Below are 25,848 nucleotides of genomic sequence, written 5' to 3'. Positions count from 1 at the left end.
GAGCTGGGTGCCACCCCCGCTGCGCCGCTCCGGACGGGGACGGAGCGGAGCCGGAGGCCAGGGAGGAGTCCGGGGGGCGAGGGGGGGTCCCTGCCTGCCCGCTGCCTGCCCACAGCCCCCCTGGCTCGCCCCCAGCCCTATTGCCAGGCTGGTCACGTCCGTGCGGCTTCTCCCGGCTCTTCCCATGCTCCATCTCCAGCCGCTGTGGCAGCCTGGCGCCCCCCGGCCCCTGCCCGCACCCTGCCCGCACCCTGCCTAGTTCGGGGGGGTCACAGGTGGTCTGTCACCCATCTGTGCCGGAGCCAGGAGGGGTCCAGGGCAGGGATGTCCCAGTGCAAGGGGGGTGTGGGGCGGTGGGTAAGGGGGCTGTCCCCATGCGGGAGCAGTTTTAGGTGGGGCTCAGCGAGGGGTCCCAGTGCTGGGGAGGGAATGCAGAAGGAATTTGGGGGGGGGGGGGCGTTCAGCGAAGGGGGCTGGGGGCGATGCTGGGCTGGGTCCCGTGTCGAGGGCTCTGGGCTGCTGCGAGCGGGGAAGGGCTCGGTGATGCCTGGAGGGGGCTGGGGGCTGGGGTCCCTGCGGATGCTGAGGCGGGGGGGTCCCGATGTAGTCTGGGGGTGCCCGGTGTTGTCTGACAGGGTCCCGGTGCCGCCGGCAGGGCAGTCCGATGCTGTCTGGGGGGGGGCTCGGTGTCGCCTGGGGGTATCCCGGTGGTCCCGGTGCTGCCTGGGGCCCCCGGTGCTACCGGGGTGGGGTCGGATAATGTCTGGGCGTTCCCGGTGTTGCCTGGGGGGTCCCGGGGCGTTACCGGGGCGCGGGGGGTGCCGATGCTGCCTTGGGGTTCCCTTTGCTACCGGGAGGGGGGGGAGGGGGGCTGTCCCCGGCGCTCCTTAGGGGGGGCGAGGGGGTTCCGACGCTGCCGAAGGGTTCCCGATGCTACCGGGGGTGTCCCGGCGGTGCCATCGCTGTCCCCAACCCCGCGGGCGGGGCCCGTAGCTGCCGCCCGCCCCCAGCCCGGCCCGGCCCGGCCCCCCCCGGTGCGGAGCCGGAGCAGCGGCGGCGGCGGCTGCGGGGCGCGGGCGGAGGCGCTGCCGGTCCCGGTCCCGGTGGCGGCGGCGGCGGCGGCCCCGGTCCGATGCCGCCATGGCCCCCGCGGCTGCCCGGCCCCGCGCCGCCCTCGCCATCGTCCTGCTGCTGCCGCTCGGAGCCCTCGGTACGGACCGGCGGTGGCGGGGGGGGAACGCGGGATGGGGCCGCATCCTGCAGCGGGGCCGCGCCGGGGGGCACCGGGGAAAACGGATCCGGGCGGGGGGCGGGGGGCGAGCACCTGTAGGAGGGCGGAGGGGGGAGATGGAGCCCGGGGAAAACACGGATCCCCCGTTCGGGGGGAGCTCGGTGGTCCTCGGTAGGGGCTGCGTTCCTCTGCAGGAGCCGGGGGAGATCCCCTGGTGAGGGGGCTGGATCCTCTGGGGGGGCTGGATCACTGCGGCGAGGGGATCCCATTGCAGGGAGCTGCAGCCTCCTTCGGGGTGGGATTGTTCCCCCTGCTGGGGGCTGGGTTCCTTTTAGAGGGGTTGAGTCCCCTTGGAAGGGGGCTGTATCCTTTTGCAGGGTGCTGGATTCCATTTTAGAGGGGCTGGATCCCCTTGGAAGGGGACTGGATCCCATTGCAGAGGGCTGGAGCCTCTTGCAGGGTGGGCTGGATCTCCTTGCCGGAGGATGGATCCTTTTTGGGGCGTCTGGATCTCCTTGTGTGGAGTGGGTGCCTCTGCAGGAGCCAGAGGAGGGCTGGGTCCCCTTGCCGGGGGCTGAATCTCCTTTCCAAGGGGCTGGATCCCCTTGCCGGGGGCTGAATCTCCTTTCCAAGGGGCTGGGTCCCCTTGCCGGGGGCTGAATCTCCTTTCCAAGGGGCTGGGTCCCCTGTAGGGGGCTGGATCATCCCTTGGCGGGGCTGGTTTCCCATGCTGGGAGGGATCCCGGATCCTGTTGCAGGGAGATGGATTCCCTTTACGTGTGGGGTGCATCTGCAGGGCTGGATCCCCTTAGTAGGGACTGGATCTCCTTGCTGGGGTCTGGGTCCCTCCGGGGGTGGGGCTGGGCCCCACGGTGTGTTTGGGGCACAGCTGCAGGAGCCTGAGGCGGGCTGGATCTCCTTGCCGGGGCTGGATTCCCTTGCAGAGGGGAGGTTGGATCCTGTTGCAGCAGCCTGGATCTGTGCACTGGGTGCAGCTGCAGGAACCAGAGCGGGGATGGATTCCCTGGCAGGGGCTGGATCCTCTTGTGACTGTGGGGGGCACTGGCAGGGGCTGGATCCCCTTCTCAGAAGGCTGGATTCCATTGCAGGGCAGTGGGTGTGCGTGGGGTGGATCCATAGCCAAGGGGGATGGATCCTCTTGTGATGGTGTGGGGGACTCGCAGGAACCAGGAGGGGGCTGGATCCCGTAGCAAGGGGGTGGATCCCCTTGCAAGGGAGGTGGATCCCGTTGTGTGTAGGGGGCGCTTGCAGGGCACAGAGGAGGGCTGGATCCCCTCGCGGGGGGGTGGAGGTGTCTTGGTGGGAGTGGATCCGGTGGCGCGGGGCTGGATCCCTGTGTAGGGAGGACTGGATGTGTTTGGGGGCGGTGTGGATCCTTTGCGGGGTCTAGATCACCTTGCAAAGGGGGGTGGGGCACGCTGAGGAGGGGGCTGGATCCCTTTGCGGGGGGCTGGATCCCATTGTAAGGACAGCTAAAGGATCTGGGCCAGGGCCAGCTTGGCTTGGGGGGGCTGTGTCACACTGGGGGGGGTCGCAGAGCTGGCAGGGTGGTGCCCGGGGCTGGTGCAGGCGTGGGGGGACCCCGGAGCTGTGGGCGCTGCGGGGGTTGTCCCTTTGGTCCCCAGGAGGAGCTGTAAAAGCCTCGGGGTGCAGCCCCCCCCCAAAATCCTTTATCATGACGGGCGCAAGGTTGAGCGGGTGGGGATCCCCCAGGGCACCACTCCCACACCCCGAGGCCAGCGGAGCCTCCCCCGGGAGTGGGGGGCACCTCTGACACCTCTTTCTCTCCTTGTTCCCCTCTAGCATCCAAGTGGTTCCCCCAGAACGCCAGCAAGGCTGAGGGCAGAGCCTGGGAGGGTTCTCTGGGGAGCAGCCCCCCAAGATGGGACCCAGCGAGCAGAGAGCCCCTGGGGGGACCCAGCAACGGCACCGGTCCTGGGGGGGTCACAACGAGCGGCGAACCCCCGGCAGGACCCCAACTAGACCCCCCCGGGGGGGACACGGCCGCCACCACGGACCCAGCGATGGCGGAGGGGTGCGCGGGGTGCGCCGGGGAGGGCGATGCCAGCGCTCTGCCCCCAAGGATGGAGGACGGGCAGGCTGCCGTCACCTGGCCCGGTGATGGGGGGACGGTGCCGGTGGCACTGGGCAGCCCCGAGGAGCCGGGGAGCGGGGAACGACCCACGCGAGCCTCCCTGCCCAGCCCGGGGGGCTTTGGGGAGCTCACAGCCGCCCCGCCGAGCCCCCCCGGCTCGCAGCTCGCCACCGACTCGGCCGAATCCGACCTGCTGCTGACGGCCGGGGGCTCGGCCGCCCCGCGGACCCCCGTGCTGGCTGACCCCAGCCTTGTGCCCGGTGCCGCGGGGGACTCGGGGCGTCCCCCAGAGCTTTGGGGGGCCACATCCAGCCCGGCCCCAGCACAGGGGGCCCGCGGCCGGACGGATCTGACCTGGCTGGAGGAGCCCATCACGGTCACCCCGGGCCCGGCAGAGCAGCCGGTTGACCGGACGGCCTCCGAGATCATCGACGTTGACTACTACGACCTGTTCGAGGGGGGAGAGGGACTGGGGGGCTTCCCCGGGGGCGGCCGGGGGCCAGCCGGCTCGGCACGGCGGCGGGAGCCGGAGGAGGCGGCCACGCCGTGGGCCCTGCATGAGCTCTACGACGACTTCACGCCCTTCGACGAGGCCGATTTCTACCCCACCACCTCCTTCTATGCCGACGGGGACGAGGACGACGAGCTGGAGGAGGATGAGGAGGAAGAGCTGGAGGAGGAGGAAGATGGGCTGGAGGATGAGAATGGTTACCGGCCGCCCGCCTCGGCCGTGCCCGGCGTCCAGCCGGCGCCACGGGACCCCCGACCCACCGGGCGTCGAGACATGGCCCCGCTGCAGCCCTCGGGGGTGACGGGGGTCAGCCCCACGGCGCGGGCACGGCCCGGGGAGCGGGGCCGGGCGGAGAACGGCAGCGAGTGCCCGAGCGGCTACGTGAGGCACAACAGCTCCTGCCGCTCCCTCTGCGACCTCGTCCCCAGCTACTGCCACAACGGCGGCCAGTGCTACCTGGTGGAGAGCCACGGGGCCTTCTGCCGGTAAGGGCCGGGGGCACCGGGGGTCCCGGGGAGACCGGGGGTGCATGCAGGGGCTCCTCATCCCTGTGCACCTCATCCTTGTGCTCTCTGGGTACCCCGTCCCTGGGCTCACCATCCCTCACGCACTCACTGTCGCTGGGTTCTCCATCCTTCACCCCCCCTTCCTGGACATGGGGACCTCGTTCCCAGCCTGTCCATCCCCATGCGCCCCACCCCTGGGCTTTCTGTCTCCATGCACCCCATTCCCAGGCTCCGAACCCTCCTTCATGCACCTCATTCCCCACACATCTCATTCCAGATCCTGCATCCTCTGTGCACCCCATTCCTAACCTCTCTCTCTCTCACACACCCCATTCCCAGCCTCTCCCACCCCCTGTTCCCCATTCCCAGCCTCTCCCACCCCCTGTTCCCCATTCCCAGCCTCTCCCACCCCCTGTTCCCCATTCCCAGCCTCTCCATCCCCTGCAGCCCACCCAGCTCCCTTTTACTCCTCATCCCCACCCCGCTGGGAGCCGGGAGGGCTTTCCCTGCCCCCCCAAGCGGCGGCTGGGCAGGAATTAGGTCAGGGGCAGGCAGCCGGCGCTGCGGAGCCTCGGCGCTAATCGGCCCTGGCAGATTGTGCCCGGGGAGGGCTGCTGCCGGCTGCGCCCAGCGGCTCGGCACGCGGCGCACGGCTGGCACCGAGCCCGCCCGCACGGGGGGCAGGGGGTGGGCGGCGCGGCAGGGCTGTCCCCGGCCACGTCCCCAGCGGCCACCCCGCTGGGGCCCAGCAGGGATGTGAGAGGGGGGTGTGGAGGTTGAGCGTCACCTAGAAGGGACCCTCCCCATCTCCACTCCTGTGTCCCCACTGTCACCCATCTCGCTTGGCCCCAGCGCCTGGGGGTGTCACCCCTCTCAGGGCGGCCCTTGGGTGTGTCCCCAGTCTCAGACCCCCTCGTCTGAAGGAGAGGCTGAGAGTGTGAGGATGAAGGTGCCCAGGGACAGCACAAGGGGCAGAGGGCACAAACCTCCTGGGTTCCACCTGAGCGGGAAGAGAAACTTCTCTGGTGTGAGGCTGCTGGAGGCCTGTCCCAGGCTGCCCAGAGAGGCTGTGGAGTCTCCCCTGGGCACTGTGCCCCTGGGCACTGTGCTGTGGGTGCCCTGCTGGAGCAGGGCTTGGGCTGGGGGAGCTCCAGAGCTCCCTCCCGACCCCTCCCACGCTGGGATTGGTACAGCTGTGGGTATCCCTCCAGGGACACTCTGTGGGGCAGGGGAGAGGTTCGGGGGGGGTGGGGAAGGAGCCTAACGGTGTGGCCCTGGCAGGTGCAACACGCAGGACTACACATGGCACAAGGGGACACGCTGCGAGGCCATCGTCACCGACTTCCAGGTGCTGTGCGTGGCCGTGGGCTCGGCCGCCCTGGTGGTGCTGCTGCTCTTCATGCTCACTGTCTTCTTCGCCAAGAAGCTCTACCTGCTCAAAACGGAGAACAGCAAACTGCGCAAGACCAAGTGAGTGCCACCGGCCCCGGGGCTGCCGGCCCCCCGCCCCGAGGTGGCACCTCGGTAGCTGCAGTGCTTTGGGTGGCCTCAGTCTCTGGGCTGGATGTGGTCCTGTCTCTGTGTGGTGTCACCAGGACCCCCGGGTGCTGATGGGGACAGGGCGGTGGGGAAGCTCCTGGAGGTGGGGCCGTGGCTTGCGGCTCCTGCTCCACACTTAATCCTTTTAAGCTGCTCCTGGCTGGCACCAGTTAATCTGCTGCGCTGGGAGCTGGGGCCACCAGCTGGGCTCCTGCCCGCAGCCGCTGGGGATGCTCCCCACTCTGTCCCTGGGGACAGGGCTTGGAGGGGGTAACAAGCTTGGGGTCACCCCCTGCCTGCCCCAGCTATTGCTGCCCATCTCTCTGGAGCTGAGGAGGAGAAAGTCCTCCCAGTCTGAGTCCCTAATGAGCTGTTAATTAGTGTCTGGAAGTGCCAAGTGTAATTAGCGGCCAAAGTGGTGCCAGCCCTCGGGGCTCCCTCTCCGGTCCTGGGAAGCCTGCGGTTCCTGCCTGCCCTGGGCTGCCCTCACTGCCCCAGCCCCCAGAGCTGCAGGCTTTTAGCCCCCCCAGATACCAGAGCTGGGAGTAGTTAGCACCCCCCACACCCCCGGTACCAGAGTCGGGGGCATTCACCCCAACCCCCCAAATCTGGGAGCATTTAACCCCCACCAAAGTACCAAAGCTGGAGGCTTTTAGCTCCAGAACCCCCGAGCTGAGGGCATCTGACCCCAAAACACCACATCTGGGGACATTTAGCCCCAAACCTTCATCCCCGGGGACACTTAGCCCTAGATCTCTGTCCCTGGAGGCATTTAACCCCCAGACCTCCATCCCTGGGGGCATTTAACCCCCAAACCTTCATCCCTGGGGACACTTAGCCCTAGATCTCTGTCCCTGGAGGCATTTAACCCCCAGACCTCCATCCCTGGGGGCATTTAACCCCCAAACCTTCATCCCTGGGGACACTTAGCCCTAGATCTCTGTCCCTGGAGACATTTAACCCCCAGACCTCCATCCCTGGGGGCATTTAGACCCAAATCTCCATGCCTGGGGTCATCCATCCCCAATACCTCCCAGACCTGGGAACATTTAGCCCCCAAACCTCCACCCTGAAGACACTTGCCCTCCCAGCACCCCAGAAGAAAGCCGGGGGTGCCAGGGGTGCCAGCTGGCATCCCTGGTCTGACTGCTGTGCTCTCCTGTGCCCCTGCAGATACCGCACCCCCTCCGAGCTGCACAACGACAACTTCTCCCTCTCCACCATCGCCGAGGGCTCCCACCCCAACGTAAGGAGGCTGCATGGCTCTGTCCCCTCCTCCCCCTTGCTGGCCTGCTCTTGGCCCTCTGACACATAATGTCTCACCTCTCCCCTTCACCCCTGGTCCTGGGGGTTGGCATCACCACGGGATCCACCCCTGCTCCCTGTCCTCACCCCACCACGACCACCACTCTGTCCCCTTCACACCATGACCACCACTCTGTCCCCTTCACACCACAGCCACCACTCTGTCCCCCCTCACCATGACCACCACTCTGTCCCCTTCACACCATGACCACCACTCTGTCCCCTTCACACCACAGCCACCACTCTGTCCCCCCCTCACCACGACCACCACTCTGTCCCCTTCACACCATGACCACCACTCTGTCCCCTTCACACCACGACCACCACTCTGTCCCCCCCTCACCACGACCACCACTCTGTCCCCTTCACACCATGACCACCACTCTGTCCCCTTCACACCACGACCACCACTCTGTCCCCCCTCACCATGACCACCACTCTGTCCCCTTCACACCATGACCACCTCTCTGTCCCCCCTCACTGTGACCACCACTCTGTCCCCTTCACACCATGACCACCACTCTGTCCCCCCTCACCGTGACCACCGCTCTCTCCTCTCTCTGCTGGGTCCTGCTGGGTTTCATCCTGCCCAACTACCCAAACCAGAGCCAAGGGAGGGTGGTCAGTGTCACCCCAGTGTCCCCCTGTCCTCTTCCCCTCCTGCCTGCATGGCTCTCCGAGGAGCTGCCTGGTGGCTGCGGCTCTGCACGTGGCTGGCAGGGGTGGCCACGCTGGCATGTTCAGGGAGGGGACAGCCAGTGTGAAGTGGCTCTGGCAGACGATGCTCTCTGGTTGGGGCTCTGCTGGGGCAGAACCAGAGGAGCATCTCTGGGGCATCACTGGGGCAGGACCAGCAGATGAGGAGGGTGAAAGACGCCAGGATGCTGCTGGCATGGTAGGGCCGTGGCTGCCCTTGTGCCAGCCTGGGCTGCTGTCCCAGCCTGGGCTGCTCTGCCACCCTCCTCTTTCAAACCCAGAGAGAAGCGAAGGGCTTTGCCGAGCAGGCACCTGAGGAGGAGCAGCTTAGGTCCCCCTAGCCCCTGCCGTCCCCACCGCCGCCTGTCCCCCTCTGCTGACCACACCTGGCAGCCAGAGCCCCGGCCCCGGCCCGGCCAGCCTGGCTGGAGGCTCCTGCAGCCGGCTCCCTGCTGCGAAGAGGAGGAACCTTGGGCTGAACTTGCTGCTGCTGCTCAGCGCCCCTCTGGGCTCTGCCCCACTCCTTGCCCCCTGGCACGCAGAGGGCTGGGTCCTGCGGTGGCACACCGTGCCTGGGATGCGGCGTGAGGAGGACGAGGGCACGGCAGGGCTCACCCAGGAAAGCCGTTTCTGGGGACACAGGCTGCAGCCCCTCTGTTGAGGGAGGAGGTTGGGTGCCCCCACAGAGGTGCCCACCCCCTGGGGTTTGCCAGGGAGCCGGCAGTGTGACCCTGGACCCGCCGGGCACTGCTCAGCAAGTCACTGCCCAGAAGATGGAGGCTTCCCAGCCTCATGTGAACCAGCTCTTGGGGGCCTCCATCCATCTGTCACTTGCCATGTGGGTGGCACCAACACGGTGCCAGCGTGCTCCTCACCACCACAGCCCATCCTGCCCCCACAGCCTCCCGCTCCAGGGCTCCTCCTGCACCACCAGCGACGCCAGCACCAGCCGGGCACAGACGTGACCCAGCACGGCCAGAGCTCCAGGGCTGCCTTCCCCGCGGATGCAGGACAGGCCTGGGGCACAGCCCAGCCCCGGGGCAGAGGTGGTGCCAGCAGCCATGGGGAGCTGTTGGGGAGAGGCCTCCCGAGCTGGGCCGGCGGCAGGGCAGGGCAGCTGTACGCTAACGAACCGCAATAAACCCTTGGGGCTCTTGCCCAGCCCTGTCCTGCTTCTCCTGGGCACGATGAGCTGAGCCAGGCTGGAAATGGGCAGGGGGACGGGTGGGAGGTGGGGCAGGGTGGGCAGCTGGAGGGGTGGAGAGAGTGATGGCTCCTGTGGCCAGAGCAGCTCCTGGGTGCTGTTGGCAAGCAGCTTTGGGTGCTGGAGGTGGCATGGGGTGGGGAAGAGCAGCACAGCCTGGCTGGACCTTCTCACCTGCCAGCCCCCACAGTGCTGAGCTACCTGATCCCCTGTGTGCAGATCTGTGTGCAGGGGGCAGGAGGTTGGTGTGTGCACAGGGACAGGAGATTGGTGTGTGCACAGGGACAGGAGATTGGTGTGTGCACAGGGACAGGGCATTGGTGTGTGCACAGGGGCAGGGCATTGGTGTGTGCACAGGGGCAGGAGGTTGGTGTGTGCACAGGGGCAGGAGGTTGGTGTGTGCACAGGGGCAGGGCATTGGTGTGTGCACAGGGGCAGGGCATTGGTGTGTGCACAGGGGCAGGAGGTTGGTGTGTGCACAGGGGCAGGAGGTTGGTGTGTGCACAGGGACAGGAGGTTGGTGTGTGCACAGGGGCAGGAGATTGGTGTGTGCACAGGGGCAGGGCATTGGTGTGTGCACAGGGGCAGGAGGTTGGTGTGTGCACAGGGGCAGGAGGTTGGTGTGTGCACAGGGACAGGAGGTTGGTGTGTGCACAGGGGCAGGAGGTTGGTGTGTGCACAGGGACAGGAGGTTGGTGTGTGCACAGGGACAGGAGGTTGGTGTGTGCACAGGGGCAGGGCATTGGTGTGTGCACAGGGGCAGGAGGTTGGTGTGTGCACAGGGGCAGGGCATTGGTGTGTGCACAGGGGCAGGAGGTTGGTGTGTGCACAGGGACAGGAGGTTGGTGTGTGCACAGGGGCAGGGCATTGGTGTGTGCACAGGGGCAGGAGGTTGGTGTGTGCACAGGGGCAGGGCATTGGTGTGTGCACAGGGGCAGGAGGTTGGTGTGTGCACAGGGACAGGGCATTGGTGTGTGCACAGGGGCAGGAGGTTGGTGTGTGCACAGGGGCAGGAGGTTGGTGTGTGCACAGGGGCAGGGCATTGGTGTGTGCACAGGGACAGGAGGTTGGTGTGTGCACAGGGGCAGGGCATTGGTGTGTGCACAGGGGCAGGAGGTTGGTGTGTGCACAGGGGCAGGGCATTGGTGTGTGCACAGGGGCAGGAGGTTGGTGTGTGCACAGGGACAGGGCATTGGTGTGTGCACAGGGGCAGGAGGTTGGTGTGTGCACAGGGGCAGGAGGTTGGTGTGTGCACAGGGACAGGGCATTGGTGTGTGCACAGGGGCAGGGCATTGGTGTGTGCACAGGGACAGGAGGTTGGTGTGTGCACAGGGGCAGGAGGTTGGTGTGTGCACAGGGACAGGAGGTTGGTGTGTGCACAGGGACAGGGCATTGGTGTGTGCACAGGGACAGGAGGTTGGTGTGTGCACAGGGACAGGAGGTTGGTGTGTGCACAGGGACAGGGCATTGGTGTGTGCACAGGGACAGGAGGTTGGTGTGTGCTCAGGGACAGGAGGTTGGTGTGTGCACAGGGGCAGGGCATTGGTGTGTGCACAGGGGCAGGAGGTTGGTGTGTGCTCAGAGACAGGAGGTTGGTGTGTGCTCAGGGACAGGAGGTTGGTGTGTGCACAGGGGCAGGAGGTTGGTGTGTGCTCAGGGACAGGAGGTTGGTGTGTGCACAGGGACAGGGCATTGGTGTGTGCACAGGGGCAGGGCATTGGTGTGTGCACAGGGACAGGAGGTTGGTGTGTGCACAGGGGCAGGAGGTTGGTGTGTGCACAGGGACAGGAGGTTGGTGTGTGCACAGGGGCAGGAGGTTGGTGTGTGCACAGGGACAGGAGGTTGGTGTGTGCACAGGGGCAGGGCATTGGTGTGTGCACAGGGGCAGGAGGTTGGTGTGTGCACAGGGGCAGGGCATTGGTGTGTGCACAGGGGCAGGGCGTTGGTGTGTGCACAGGGGCAGGAGGTTGGTGTGTGCACAGGGACAGGAGGTTGGTGTGTGCACAGGGGCAGGGCATTGGTGTGTGCTCAGGGACAGGAGGTTGGTGTGTGCACAGGGGCAGGAGGTTGGTGTGTGCACAGGGACAGGGCATTGGTGTGTGCACAGGGACAGGAGGTTGGTGTGTGCACAGGGACAGGGCATTGGTGTGTGCACAGGGACAGGAGGTTGGTGTGTGCACAGGGACAGGAGGTTGGTGTGTGCACAGGGGCAGGGCATTGGTGTGTGCACAGGGGCAGGGCATTGGTGTGTGCACAGGGACAGGGCATTGGTGTGTGCTCAGGGACAGGAGATTGGTGTGTGCACAGGGGGCAGGAGGTTGGTGTGTGCACAGGGGCAGGAGGTTGGTGTGTGCACAGGGGCAGGGCATTGGTGTGTGCACAGGGACAGGAGGTTGGTGTGTGCACAGGGGCAGGGCATTGGTGTGTGCACAGGGGCAGGGCATTGGTGTGTGCACAGGGACAGGAGGTTGGTGTGTGCACAGGGGCAGGAGGTTGGTGTGTGCTCAGGGACAGGAGGTTGGTGTGTGCTCAGGGACAGGGCATTGGTGTGTGCACAGGGACAGGGCATTGGTGTGTGCTCAGGGACAGGGCATTGGTGTGTGCTCAGGGACAGGGCATTGGTGTGTGCTCAGGGACAGGAGGTTGGTGTGTGCTCAGGGACAGGGCATTGGTGTGTGCACAGGGGCAGGAGGTTGGTGTGTGCACAGGGACAGGAGGTTGGTGTGTGCTCAGGGGCAGGAGGTTGGTGTGTGCACAGGGACAGGAGGTTGGTGTGTGCTCAGGGGCAGGAGGTTGGTGTGTGCACAGGGACAGGAGGTTGGTGTGTGCACAGGGACAGGAGGTTGGTGTGTGCTCAGAGACAGGAGGTTGGTGTGTGCACAGGGACAGGGCATTGGTGTGTGCACAGGGACAGGAGGTTGGTGTGTGCATAGGGACAGGAGGTTGGTGTGTGCACAGGGGCAGGAGGTTGGTGTGTGCACAGGGACAGGAGGTTGGTGTGTGCACAGGGGCAGGAGGTTGGTGTTCTCCAGGATGGGGGCAGAGTGGCTGGAATTACCACCTGGAGGAGCTGGTGACAGTGGCTGGAGATGATCAGGGGGTGCCCTGGGGGCCAAGCAAGCCACCAGCAGCCTGGCTTGGATCAGCAGTGGTGTGGCCAGCAGAAGCAGGGCAGGGATCATCCCCCCAGACTGGGCACTGGTGAGGGGAAGCATACATCTCACATCCTGAGGTCAGCTTTGAGTCCCTCACTCCCAGAAGGACATTGAGGAGCTGGAGTGAGTCCAGAGAAGGGCAACAGAGCTGGGAAAGGTCTGGAGAACAGCCTGGGGAGGAGCAGCTGAGAGAGCTTAAAAGATCTCCTCCAGCCCAAACCATTCTCTGGTCCTGTTCCCCTCTGGACAGCCCTCCCGGGGGGTGGGGGTGCTGGGTTGTGTGCAGGGACACTGCAAGTGTCCCCCTGGAAGAGTCATCTCCTGACCCCCCCCAGCCTGGAGAAGAGAAGGCTCCCAGGAAACCTCAGAGCAGCTTTCCAGTACCTGCAGGGCTGCAGGAGAGCTGGGGAGGGAATGCTCAGCAGGTCCTGGGGTGACAGGGCCAGAGGCAGCGGTTTGAAACTGGAGCAGGGGAGCTTTAAGTTGGACATCAGGAAGAAGTTCTTTAGTCTGGGGGTGGTGAGGCACTGGAACAGGTTGCCCAGAGAAGCTGTGGATGCCTCAGCCCTGGACGTGTTCGAGCCCAGGCTGGATGAGGCCCTGAGCTCCAGTGGGAGGTGTCCCTGCCCATGGCAGGAGGTTGGAGCTGGATGGGTCCCGTCCGACCCAAACCACTCTGTGACTCTGTGCTTCCACATCGTGGTCCTCTCCTGACCTCCCGCCCCACCTCTCCCGGCAGGACGACCCCAGCGCTGCGCACAAGCTGCAGGACTCGCTGAAGTCCTGCCTGAAGGACGAGGAGCCGCTCAACATCCACAGCTCCACGTCCCCCAAGCACGACGGCAGCGCCGGCAAGGGCGAGCAGGACGCCGGAGAGCTCAACTGCCTGCAGAACAACCTGACGTGAGCAGGGGGGTGGGAGCGGCAGCCAGCCCCTCGCCAGCCCCCGCGGCTCCTCTCTCACCCTCTCGGGTTTTCCCCCCTGCCCCCCCTGCGCCCCCCGCCCGCCCTGCGCCCCCGCCCCGCTCCCCGGCATGCTTTCGGTGTGTTTTGTACAGAGGAGAAGAAAACAAAGGAAAACGCAATCGGTGGAGACTCCTCCCGAGGCCGAGGGCTCCGGGGGGGGTCTCCCTCGTCCGCGCCGTGTCGTAGGGGGGGTTGGGGGTCGTGCTCCGTCCGTGTCTCTCGCTTTGGCTTAGCTCAGCTCTGTGGTTTCTAAACCTCTGCCCTTCCCCCACTGACTTTTTTTGTACTCGGAGCCCCTACCCCTCTGCCCCCAGCCCCTCCCCCCTGCCCCTTTTCGGTTTGGTTTGGTTATTGGAATACAGCTGAAACCGACAGCAAGAGGGAACAAAAGAGGTGCTGATAATGCTCATGAGGATGAGGATGGTGCTGAGGATGGTGCTGAGGATGAGGATGGTGCTGAGGATAATAACAATGAGCAAGATCTTGAAATAAACTTTTTTTTGGGGTTGTTTTTTTAAGGCTGAGCCTCCTGCTGCTGTCTGACATCTCCTGACCGGCACAGCAGGGCCAGGCCTGGCTCCCCTGAGTGCCACCCAGGCCACCCCACTGCCCCTGCCCTCCTGCCACCCTGCGGGGCGCTGCCCGTCCCAGCTGCGTGGCTGCCGCCGGCACACCCTGGGGGCTTGGGCTCTGCCCTGTCCCCAGCCCTGTCCCCAGCCCTGTCCCCACCACGGGTGGCTGCACTTGGGGTGGAGCTGTCACCAGCAGCATGCCCCCAGCCACCTCCTGCCCAAGCAGCCTCCTCTCCATGGAGCTGCACAGGGTACTGGGAGGATCTGGGGCTCTGAAGCTGACCCCCCCATGTCTGCCACCCCACCAGCTCCTTGTTGCCACCCAGCAAAGCCCCTGGCAGCTTCCTTGACGCTGGCCTGGCTTCTGCTCCCCAGCTGCCGTCATGCCCTACCCTAGGACTGAGTGTGGAGGTGGGGGTCTCACCTTGGGGACCCCCAACACCTCCCTCCCCTCTGGCCACGGCTCCACCTTGCTTCCCACAGGAGCTGATTCCTTCTGGAGACGGATTCCTCCCTGAGCCAAAGCCCCTCAGGAGAGAGGAGATGAAGCCATGCCCATCACCCCCATGCTGCGTGTGCCCTGGTGGGGCTGCAGCTGGAGACCTCCCGAGGCAGATGGAGCTGCAGCCGCAGCCCAGCCAGCTCCAGACATTCCCAGTGCTTCCCAGCAGCTGCTGCAGAAGGAATCCTCAGCTCTCTGGGAGAGGTGAAAGCCTCAGGTGGGGTGGGGGGAGCCAGCAGATCATCTGGGGGTCAGGGCTTTGGTTTCCCATTTCCCTTCCAGCAGGGAGCTGGAAAATCAGGGATAAAGCAGCAGGGCAGCATGGACACAGCAATACAGGTGAGCTGGGGGAGCAGGACCCCACTGAGCCCAGAGGAGCTGCTGGTGCCCAAGAAGTCCTCATGGGAAGGCAGGTAGGTGGTCCTGGCATGGGCAGAGGGTGGGCACAGGCTTCCCGTGGGGCCAGGTGGGAGCTGGAGTGGGATGAGCACCACTGTGAGGGGAGGGAGAGGATCTGTGCTGGCTTCTGAGGGGGCAGGGGAGAGGGAAAGGGATGCACAGGGAAAGGGATGTCGGAGGAGAGTGGGAATGGCATGGGGCTGAAACGCTGGCAGGGCTGCTGGGGAGAGAGAGGAGAGACTACAGGGATGGGTGAGGCCACCCCACAGCTCCTGCTGCCCTTGGAGGGAGGTGGCAGGGCTGGAAGCAGGGAGGTGCAGGGAGGGGTGGCCAAGGAGTGACTCCAACCTGTGAATGAGTGGCTCCATGGTGGGCTCTAGAAACTGATCCTTCCTGGGATCCTTCCTGATCCTTCCTGAGGCTCCATCCTGGGGAGAGAAGCAAATCTCCTTTGGAGGGAAGCAGCAGCCAGCACCACGCTGCCAGCAGAGGGAAGCCTCATGGCCCTGCTGCTGGGCAGCCTGGGGATGGGGCAGGCTTCACCCCTTGGGTGACCTGGAGAAGCAGCCACCCCTGCTGTGCTCCTCCTGCCTGGAGGTGAGGTTGGCATGGATGGTGACACCCTGGAGATGCAGCTGGCCCAGCACAGCCTCTCCACCCTGGCACAGCTCATCCACCATGGACCTCCCCTGGCTCCAGGGCCTCCCAGCTGGGCAGGGTGGCACTGGTGTTGCTTGTCCCCCAGCACCCACTTTGCCTCTTTCCAGAGGCACCCAGCACACATCCAGGGGGCAGTGGGGACCAGCCCCTCCCCACAGCTGGGTGTGAGCTCCTGGTTGAGGGGCAGTGAGGGGTGACCCAGGGGGTGGGGGCACACAGGTGCCACTCTCGAGCCAGCTCCCCTGGCTCCAGCTGCTCACTCACACAGGGCTCCAGGGACTTAGTGGGATTCAGGGCAAACTGGGTCACAAGGATTTAAGGAGCTCTAAGGATGCTCCTGGCCATAACAGAGACATGAAGGGAGCTGGGGGGGATCTGCCCCCCTGTCCCTTTGCTCTGGGGCAGGGCTCTGACCCCCGGGCTTCCCCTCCGTGCCGTGCCCCCTGCTCCAGACCCTACTCACCTGCACTCCTGTTTCCTGCATGGAGACACAAGCTCCTCTCCCCATCTCACCCCAGCTGGCCGTGAGCCCTGCAGCCCCACCTGGGCGGGGGTCAGTGCCCCTCGCCGTGCCTGCTGCCCCCCCGGCAGGTCCCCGGCCCGCAGCTCTCCTCCCGCCCTGGCACTGCTCAGCACCGCCGGAGGGAGGAGCATGGTTTGCACACACGGGCTGGAGGGGACAGCTGGAGCGGCCCAAGGGGCTGAGCTCCCCACCAGCACCTCATCGGAGACTGGGAGAGCTGTGGGGACAGCGGGGAGCGTCTGCCCTGTGCCATGCTGGGCACCACAGCCAACCCCATGGGCCCTGGGGTGGAATTTGCCTCCCTGCCAGCCAAGCAAGTCCTGGGCTTCAATCAAAGGCTCTGAAGCGCAGAGGCTGTGGCCAGCTATTAAATTTCAATGCTTGGTTGGTTTGCTGGGAGGGGACCTGGCCCTTTGTGGCCGGGCAAGGGCTGGCACGGGGCGCGGGGCACGGAGGGAATTGGCACCGGCGGCAGCTCTGCCTCCTCCCTCTGCTCCCTGGCAGACACAGAGCAGGACCAGAGCCCTGACCCCGAGACAAGGAACCTTTCTTTCTTCCCTCTGCCTGAGACAAAACAGCCACTGGTGATTCACTGGGCAGACCTGGCCAGGGGAGGGGAGGAGGGCACCGGGGGTCCATGGTGCCCGGCAGGCTGCGCACGCCCCGGGCCGTGCCCAGCACCCTCGGTGCAGGATGATTTGGAAGCCAGGGCCTGGCCCTCCCTCCCCACGCTGCTGGGAGCTGTCTCTGGGAGCAGAGGTTGGGATCTGTTGGCTACCTGGAGCTGGTGGGTGGGAGCTCTGTGTCCTCCCCAGGACTGCCATGGATTCACACCTCAAGGGCAGCTGTGGGCATCATCAGGGGGTGCTGGCACCCAGCAAACTGGCAGGGGCACCCATTTCCCTTTAGGACAAGGGGCAGGGGGCACAAACTGGAAACCAGGAGGCACAATATGAAGATGAGAAGAAACCTCTTTGCTGTGCTCCAGCAGGGCACCCACAGCACACTGCCCAGGGGCACAGTGCCCAGGGGGGGTTGGAAGCTCTCCACACCAGCAGACTCCACAACCTCTCTGGGCAGCCTGGGACAGGCCTCCAGCACCCTCACAACAAACAACTTTCTCCTCCTGCTCAGGTGGAACCTCCTGGGCTCCAGTCTGTGCCCTCTGCCCCTTGTGCTGGCCCTGGGCACCACTCAGCAGAGCCTGGCCCCAGCCTCTTGCCCCCCCTGCTCCCTTCAGCTCTTGCTGAGCATTGCTCAGCTGCCCTCTGGGGCTGCTCTGCTGCAGGCTCTCAGCCCCAGGGCTCTCAGCCTTTGCTGCTCCCAGAGCTGCTCCAGGCCCCTCAGCAGCTCCCCAGCCTGCCCTGGACTCTCCCCAGCAGTTCCCTGGCTCTCTGGAGCTGGGGAGCCCAGAACTGGGCACAGTTCTCCAGCTGTGGCCACAGCAGGGCGGAGGGGAGGGGGAGCAGAGCCTCCCTTGACCTGCTGGCCACAGAAAGGAAGGAAAAGGGACTCTGAGACGCTTGGAGAGCTGGTGAGCAAGCTCTCCTGGGAGGCACGTCTGAAGGTGAAAGGACTTGAGGAACCTGGCAGCTCTTCACAGGAGCGATGCAAGCATCAGACAGAAGCAGGCAGTCCCGGTAGGAAATGGGGTAGGGACCAGCTTGGCTGCCTCCAGCTCTTCTCTGACCCCAGGCTCTAGACAAAATAGTTTCCCGCATGTGAGAACTAGGTCAGAGTACTAAGGATGGCTCCAAGAGGGGCAGAAGGATGTGGGGAAACATCAGAACGGCCGAGGCACGAATTGAGATGGAAATAGCGATCGTCATCGTTAAGAGGAAGAAAAGAGTCCCTCGGCAGGAGGAGGATACGCAGGGGAGAGCTGGGGCAGACCCAGCCGAGAAGGCTGCCGACGCAGGAGGCTGAGGATCGGGGGGCTCTCTGTGGGGGGTGTTTAAGGCAGCCTTTAAAGACGTCCTTGCTCGCCTTCAAACCCTCAGGCAGATGCCGACCACAAGCCATGAGGCTGTGAGCGTTAGCTGCAGCGGAGGGAGCGCGCAGCCTGCGCGGGGCGGGTGGGCACCGTCTGCACCTCGGCCCCACAAACCCCACAGAAACCCTCCCAGATCTATCAGGCAGCAGGAGGCTTGGGCAAGGCTTTACAAGCCCAGGTGCAGCTTGAGCTAAGTCACTGCAGGAGAGGTGCAGCCCGCGGGAGAAGGGTGAAGGGGAAGCAAGATGAGAGCCAGGGAGAGCACTGCCCCGTGGCACACACCTGAGCCTGGGAGGCTCCACCTGAACATCAGCAGGAACTTCTTGAGGCTGCTGGAGCCCTGGAGCAGGCTGCCCTGGGAGGTGGTGGAGAGATTCCCACCCCACCTGGACCTGTTCCTGGGTGACCTTCTCTAAGTGCCCCTGCCTTGGCAGAGGGTTGGCCCAGAGGATCTCCAGAGGTTCCTAACTATGAGGACAGACAGCCTGGGGAGGGCAGGCAGCTCCTGGGAGAGGGCATCCAGAGGAGAGTAGATGCCTCTCAAAATGAGAGCTGCTGACTGTCCCAGCCAGCCAAGTGTGGGACTGCAGATCCTCTGGGTCCCTCTCAGCTCTGCTTCTGATGATTCTGTGCTTTCTTCACATGGGCTGAAGTGGGCCTGAAGGGTGAGCTAGTCTGGCTTCTCTAGCTGCCAAATCCCACATGGAAGGGACCTCTGGAGCTCCCCCAGCCCAAGCCCTGCTCCAGCAGGGCACCCACAGCACACTGCCCAGGGGCACAGTGCCCAGGGGGGGTTTGGAAGCTCTCCACACCAGCAGACTCCACAACCTCTCTGGGCAGCCTGGGACAGGCCTCCAGCACCCTCACAACAAACAACTTTCTCCTCCTGCTCAGGTGGAACCTCCTGGGCTCCAGTCTGTGCCCTCTGCCCCTTGTGCTGTCCCTGGGCACCACTCAGCAGAGCCTGGCCCCAGCCTCTTGCCCCCCCTGCTCCCTTCAGCTCTTGCTGAGCACTGCTCAGCTCCCCTCTGGGGCTGCTCTGCTGCAGGCTCTCAGCCCCAGGGCTCTCAGCCTTTGCTGCTCCCAGAGCTGCTCCAGGCCCCTCAGCAGCTTCCCAGCCTGCCCTGGACTCTCTCCAGCAGTTCTCTGCCTCTCTGGAGCTGGGGAGCCCAGAACTGGACCCTGTCCTCCAGCTGTGGCCTCCCTAGGGCAGAGTACAGCTGACCTGCAGCATCTTTCCCTCCTGTGTCTCCTGAGCCAGGCATATTGCTCAGATCTCTGGACACAAGTTATATTTACTGACTGGATCCCTCTGCAGAAGCATCTTGGGTTTGAATGAAGGTCTCCATTTGCTTGGTGCCACAAAAAGCAGCAGGAAAACCAAGCTCTTGCTTGAGAGAGCTCAGAATTTAGCAGCAAGGCACGAGACAGCAGATGGAGACAATCTGTTGGGTGGAAGGACACAAAGCAGCAGTGAGACAATACTGGCTGGCATGGCAGGCAGCAGGGTCTGGCACACCAGCAGCCAACCTTGCTGGGGTTCCCTGTGGATGATGCAAAAGAGGAGGTGTCAGGAAGGATGTGGGAGAAGGTGAGGAGGTTCTTCTGCAGCTGTGTGGTGACTTGGGCCAGAGACAGAGGCATGGAGTGCAGGAGGAGATCTCTGAAGTGAAGTCTGCATCGTTGTCAGGCTGCTGAGGTGGTGTGGTGTGTGAGATGGGAAGGAGCAGGAGAGGGCAGGAAAAACACCTCAGAGGTCATGGAGTCCAACCACCAACCCAGCCCTGCCAGGGCACCACTGAACCATGGCCCTCAGCACCACAGCTCCAGGGCTTTGAAACACTTCCAGGGAGGGATGATGGAAGAAAATGAGCTGTGGGAGAGCTCCATGAGCAAGTGCTGGGATATGAGAGAGCAGGAAGAAAAGCAGGAGGGGGCAAAAGCAGGAAGAGAGTCAGAAGCGTGAAGGGTGAGGGCATGCTGGAGGTTGGGAAGGGCAGAGGAGCTGGCAGAGCAAAAGCAGGAAGAGAGTCAGAAGTGTGAAGGGTGAGGGCATGCTGGTGGCTGGGAAGGGCAGAGGAGCTGGCAGAGCCCAGCACCTGCTCCTGGGAGAGGAGAAGGAAGCATCTCCCCCACCTGCTCTGATCCCATCGTGCTCTCAGCCATCCTCAGCAGCTGCTCACCCAGAGAGCTTTGCTGCTGGGTCCCCGGGGGTTCAGGGAGTTTCCCCAGGGTCTGTCGGTCTCTGCTGGCACAGGGCTGGGGAGCCGGGCTGGGGAGCCAGGCTGGGGAGCCGGGCTGGGGAGCCCTGCTGGGGAGCCGGGCTGGGGAGCCCTGCTGGGGAGCCTGCAGGCACTGCGCTCTGCAGCCCTCGGGTGACTTTTCAAGGTGGCCTCAGATCACAGCTCCTTTGTTTGTTTGTTTGTTTGGTGGTTTCGTTGTTGTGGTTGGGGGCTGTTGGGGCTCTGTTTCGGGGGGGGTTGGTGCTTTGTGTGTGTGTGGATTTGTTGTGGTTGGTTGCTTGCTTGTTGTGTTGTTTGCTTTGTTTATGAAAGCACCAAAGGATTCTCCACAGCCACCAGCAAGCAGCAGACGAATGCTGGGTGAAGGGTAGCAAAGGGTCCTCAGGTGCCTGCAGTGGGGATAATGAGACACCAGAAAGAAAGGGCAGGAGAGGCTGCAGAGCCATCCCTGCTGGAGGCTTCTGAGCAGAGATTGGAGAAGCCTCAGGCAGGAAGGTTTGAGCTGGGCTGCCCCTGCCCGGCGGCAGGCGATGCTCTCTCCATGCCGCCCCTCCGGGGCTCGGTGACCCTGGGCTGCTGCTGCTTGCTCCTCGGAGATGCCAGCTCTGCTCTGCCAGAATCCTTGCCCCTGCAAACAGGTTGATGAGCTTTGTCTTCTCTTCAGAATGGAAAGTCTTAATCGTTTTGTCCTCCACATCCAACAGGCACAGGGGGATAGGGAGTGCTGGGTCCTGCCCCTGGGGCACAACAACCCCAGGAAGGCTCCAGGGTGGGGGCAGAGGGCTGAGAACTGTTCAGACCTGGGCAGGTTGGTGACAGTGGCTGGAGATGAGCCAGGGAGTGCCTCTGCTGATTTTCTCAGTTCACTTTGGTATTTCTCCTCTCCTGCTCTTCCCTGTCCCCCAGACAATCTCCCAGGACACCAATAGCTGAGCCTAACCCCCCCTTGAAGAGTACACCTGGCTTCAAGGCTGTGTGCAGCCAGCAGAGGGGAAGGTAAGGCAGGGAGCTGCACACACTGGGGCTGGTTTGTTGTCAGTGTCTTTTGGAGGCAGCTCAGGTGTCCCAGCAGCTTTGCTGTGTCCTCAGGCAGCTACACTCATATTTATTTTCCTCATCCCCTCCCTGGAGCTTTGTCCCCAAGGCCCAACCCAAACTATTCTCTGATTCTGTGATCAACAGCCTCAGGGAATCATAAACCAGAGGCTCTGTAAATGCCTACAGGATTCTGTTTCAGCAGCAGCGATTTTCCCAGCCACTGCTGGGCTGAAGGAGACAGGAAGGTGGAAGCCAACACTCTGAGCTCCCCAGGAACTGCTTGGCCATTTTGTCCTCAGTGTTTCCAAGCCAGTCCCCACAGAAGGTGGGGAGGTCTTCTGCTGGCCGCTGTCATACCTGATTTCCAGCTGCCAGAAGCAGGAAGAGTGAATCTGAACCTGAGGAGGAACTTCTTTAACTGAAGGGTGGCAGAGCCCTGGGGCAGGCTGCCCAGAGAGGTGGTGGAAAGTCCCTCTCTGGAGACATTCCAAACCCACCTGGATGTGTTCCTGTGTAGCCTTCTCTAGGTGACCCTGCCTTGGCAGGGGGAGTGAACCAAATGATCTCCAGAGGTCACTTCCAACCCCAACCATTCTCATAGAACCACAGAGCTGGCAGGGCTGGAAGGGACCTCAAGGCTCAGCCAGTTCCAACCCCCCTGCCATGGCCAGGGACACCTCACACCACAGCAGGTTGCTCACAGCCACCTCCAGCCTGGCTGCAAACACCTCCAGGCAGGAGGCTTCCACCACCTCCCTGGGCAGCCTGTGCCAGGCTCTCACCACCCTCCTGGGGAACAACTTCTTCCTCACATCCAGTCTGAGTCTCCCCACTTCCAGTTCTGCTCCATCCCCCCCAGTCCTATCCCTCCCTGACACCCTCCAAAGTCCCTCCCCAGCTTTTTTGGAGCCCCCTGCAGATCCTGGAAGGCCACAAGAAGGTCTCCTGGGAGCCTTCTCCTCTCCAGCCTGGACAGCCCCAGCTGTGGGATTCTGTGGATCCAAACACAGGCACGGGGCAGCGATGCTTGCAAGCAGGAGCTGAGCAGCACCAGCTCTGCTCTTTGCTGCTCATATTTGTAGACAAGCTGGGAGGAAGAAAATGAGCTCCATGTGTCTGCACTGCTAGCACAGCCAAACCAGCCCTGATTTCCTCCAGCCTTCCTGGAGCAAAGGCTGCTGTCAAGAGCAGAGGGCTGAGGCCTGAGCTTAGGGCAGGCTGACAAGGGCAGGAGCAGGCAGCAGCCCCCCCTGCCCGCGGCTGTCTCAGGGAGGGACCCAGCGGCTCAGAAGCTCTTTTCAAAGCCTGGCTTGTGCGTTTCTGCAGAGGAACTCAGCACCTGGCTCAGCTCATCCATTATCCCCTCCAGCTGCTCTCTGCTGTGTCACGGCGCCGGCATTGAGCCGCAGGAATTCCTCCCGGACCCAAGCTGAGCCGAAAGGACCAACTTGCCCCTTCCCTTTCTTAGCCAGCCACCGACTCGGCCCGGCATCTGCTCCCCGATTAACCTCCTCTGGCCTCACAGCGCTAATGATCTTTTATCACCCCAAGCATTACTAAAGCGTTTAGCATCCTCCCGGCAGCAGCAGGCGAGGAGCCCCTTCCGCTTCGGTCTGCTTTGGCTGCGGGGGAATTCGATGTGCGCTGCAGGCTGGGCCAGATGTGAGCGCTGCAGGCTGGGCCAGATGTGAGCGCTGCAGGCTGGGCCAGAGGATCCTCGGGGTGCCCTCCAAGCTGGCATCCAGTGGTTCTGTGCGTTCAGATGATGGATTCATAGATTCATGGAATGGGTTGGGTTGGACTTCAAAGCTCATCCAGCTCCAACCCCCTGCCCTGGGCAGGGACATCTCCCCCCAGCCGAGGCTGCTCAAGGTCTCATCCAGCCTGGCCTGGAGCACTTGCAGGGAGGAGCCATCCAGGTCCCCCCTGGGCAGTCTGGTGCAGTGGCTCACCAAAAAAAAAACCCCAAAATGAGGGAGAAAATCTGACTGAGGGAAAATCCAAAGGGGGGGGGGGAGGTCCCAGCAAGAAGTAACAGCAGTGCCTCACCTACCACAGAGAGATGATCAGAGGAGGGCAGTCCCAGGGGCTTCTCCCCAGAAGCAATCTCCCACACACTCCCATCAAGAAGGAGGTTGGTATCAGGTGACAGAAGGAGAGGAAAGGGCCTGAAATTCAAGGAGGACAGGGAACTGCTGGGGAGGGCACAGCACAGGGCTGCAAAGGTGCTGAGGGACTGAAGCCTCTCTGGCAGGAGGAGAGGCTGAGAGGATTGGGGCTGCTGAGCCTGGAGGGGAGCAGCCTGGGGGGGATCTCATCAGTGCTGAGCAATACTTCAAGGGTGGCTGTCAGGAGGCTGCCACCAGGCTTTGTTCTGTGGTGCCCAGGGGCAGCACAAGGGGCAGTGGGCACAAACTTGGGCATGAGAAGTTCCACCTGAACAGGAGGAGGAACTTCTTTAACTGAAGGCTGCTGGAGCCCTGGAGCAGGCTGCCCAGAGAGGTGGTGGAGTCTCCATCTCTGGGGAGATTCCAACCCCCCCTGGTTGTGTTCCTGGGTGACCCTCTCATGGTGCCCCTGCCTTGGCAGGGGGTTGGACTGGGTGCTCTCCAGAGGTCCCTTCCAGCCCCTGCCATAGTGTGACTCTGGAACTGTGCCAGGGGAGGGTTAGGTTGGATATTAGGATATTTCTTCGCTGCAGGAGTGGTCAGGGGCTGGCACAGGCTGCCCAGGGAGGTGGTGGAGTGCCCATCCCTGGGCACTTGGGGCCATGGCTTGAGGGCCATGGTGGTGCTGGGCTCACAGCTGCATTCAATGACCTCAGAGACCTTTTCCAGCCCAAGCCATCGTGCAGGAAGTGTCTTCTCCCTAACCAGCATTTTCCACACACATCAGGCAGCCCTCCCCTGCCACATGCTTGGGCTTGGCCTCAGGCACCACAAGGCTCTTTGGCTTTGTTCAGTTGGGGGTTTTGGCTTTTTTATTTAATCCATTAATTGCTTCCCCCCTCCCTGGCCTGGCAGGGCAGAGCAGCTCCCCTGCAAGCGGCTCCCCTGCAAGCAGCTCCCCTGCAAGCGGCTCCCCTGCAAGCAGCTCCCCTGCAAGCGGCTCCCCTGCAAGCGGCTCCCCTGCAAGCAACTCCCCTGCAAGCGGCTCCCCTGCAACAGCTCCCCTGCAAGCGGCTCCCCTGCAAGCGGCTCCCCTGCAAGCAGCTCCCCTGCAAGCGGCTCCCCTGCAAGCAGCTCCCCTGCAAGCGGCTCCCCTGCGAGCAGCTCCCCTGCAAGCAGCTCCCCTGCAAGCGGCTCCCCTGCAAGCAGCTCCCCTGCAAGCGGCTCCCCTGCAAGCAACTCCCCTGCAAGCGGCTCCCCTGCAACAGCTCCCCTGCAAGCGGCTCCCCTGCAAGCGGCTCCCCTGCAAGCAACTCCCCTGCAAGCGGCTCCCCTGCAACAGCTCCCCTGCAAGCGGCTCCCCTGCAAGCGGCTCCCCTGCAAGCAGCTCCCCTGCAAGCGGCTCCCCTGCAAGCAGCTCCCCTGCAAGCGGCTCCCCTGCAAGCAGCTCCCCTGCAAGCGGCTCCCCTGCAAGCAACTCCCCTGCAAGCGGCTCCCCTGCAACAGCTCCCCTGCAAGCGACTCCCCTGTGAGCAGCTCCCCTGCAAGTGGCTCCCCTGCAAGTGGCTCCCCTGCAAGCGGCTCCCCTGCAAGCGACTCCCCTGCGAGCAGCTCCCCTGCGAGCGGCTCCCCTGCAAGCGGCTCCGCTGCAAGCAGCTCCCCTGCAAGCAACTCCCCTGCAAGCGACTCCCCTGCGAGCGACTCCCCTGCGAGCAGCTCCCCTGCGAGCGGCTCCCCTGCAAGCGGCTCCGCTGCGAGCGGCTCCCCTGCAAGCTCTGTCCCCTATGGCTGCCACACAGCTCCTGCAGGCAGCGCTGGGGAGGTTTGCTGCATTGTGGAGGCTGCCGAGGAAGCAGGGAGCAGATGGGAGGAGCAGGGGCAACAGTTCTTCAGCAGCGAAATTCACAGGGTAGCGAGTCAGGAGATGTGAGAAGGAATACATTAAGGAGGACAAGAGGTGTTTTGAGAGATGCAGCTGTACTCTGCATGTGGGTTTGGGCCCCTTCCCACTGCAGAAAAAGAAGAGAGAGGATTTTACATTTCCTTTGCAAGGCTCTGCAGCTCCTGGTGGAGCTGGGAGGGGAAAGTGCTACAGAGAGAGCAATGTGACAGTGCAGACAAAAGGTGGCCTGAACGAGGCACGTTCGCCAGCATACAAATGCAGCTCCGCAGACAGCTCCCAGGTAGGGACAGCTCCAGGCTCCCTTCCCTCTGTGAACTCCCTTTGCTGCCAGCCGTGCTGCAGGACAGGGCTCTGCAGGCGAGCCCCGAGGAGCAGGAGGCCAGCAGCCAGACTGTTTCAAAGGGCAGGGAAGGAATTAAAGCTCTGGCTGCACCAACACAGAGCAGCGACTTAGCTGGTGACTGGACTCCCTGAGACCAGACCCAGGTTCCCAGCTCGCTGAAAGGGGAGGGAAACAAAAGCAAAGAGATTTGGACTTTTAAAGAAGCTTTCAGCTCAGCTTTCACAGCAATGAAGCCATCAAAGGGTGAGAGAGGAAGTCCTTTCACAGCTGAACAGCCGCTTGAAGGACAGGAAGCAAAGGGCTGACACACACCATCCATTTCTGCAAGCAAGAGG

At 63.6% G+C, this 25,848-nt stretch overlaps 1 protein-coding gene across 2 annotated transcripts; it reads left to right on the top strand.

The window, feature by feature from the left end:
- The first annotated feature begins 1,058 nt into the window (after positions 1-1,058).
- CSPG5 (chondroitin sulfate proteoglycan 5) lies at positions 1,059-13,747 on the top strand. 2 transcript variants are annotated; one of them, XM_068145791.1, is made up of 5 exons: positions 1,059-1,210; positions 3,056-4,343; positions 5,646-5,834; positions 7,077-7,149; positions 8,186-9,091. In XM_068145791.1, the coding sequence occupies exons 1-5, from the start codon at positions 1,141-1,143 to the stop codon at positions 8,243-8,245; spliced, it is 1,680 nt and encodes a 559-aa protein (XP_068001892.1). In that variant the 5' UTR covers positions 1,059-1,140; the 3' UTR covers positions 8,246-9,091. The 2 variants fall into 2 exon arrangements, with proteins under 2 accessions (XP_068001892.1, XP_068001891.1); XM_068145790.1 differs by lacking the exon at positions 8,186-9,091 and adding an exon at positions 13,003-13,747 and having other exon boundaries at positions 1,062-1,210.
- Positions 13,748-25,848: the final 12,101 nt, after the last annotated feature.

The sequence above is a fragment of the Melanerpes formicivorus genome, unplaced genomic scaffold (assembly GCF_026170545.1).
Source record: "Melanerpes formicivorus ecotype bairdi unplaced genomic scaffold, bMelFor1.0.p_v2 SCAF_13, whole genome shotgun sequence".
Lineage (NCBI taxonomy): Eukaryota > Metazoa > Chordata > Aves > Piciformes > Picidae > Melanerpes > Melanerpes formicivorus.
Note: the sequence above shows the minus strand (reverse complement) of the source record. Positions and strands in the feature narration are given on the sequence as shown.

Excerpts from the sequence above, each read along its gene's own strand:
- CSPG5 (XM_068145790.1), top strand. The coding sequence starts at position 1,141 with ATGGCCCCCGCGGCTGCCCGGCCCCGCGCCGCCCTCGCCATCGTCCTG. Across the intron at positions 1,211-3,055 it reads GCTGCCGCTCGGAGCCCTCG|CATCCAAGTGGTTCCCCCAG; the intron begins GTACGGACCGGC and ends GTTCCCCTCTAG. Across the intron at positions 5,835-7,076 it reads AGCAAACTGCGCAAGACCAA|ATACCGCACCCCCTCCGAGC; the intron begins GTGAGTGCCACC and ends GTGCCCCTGCAG.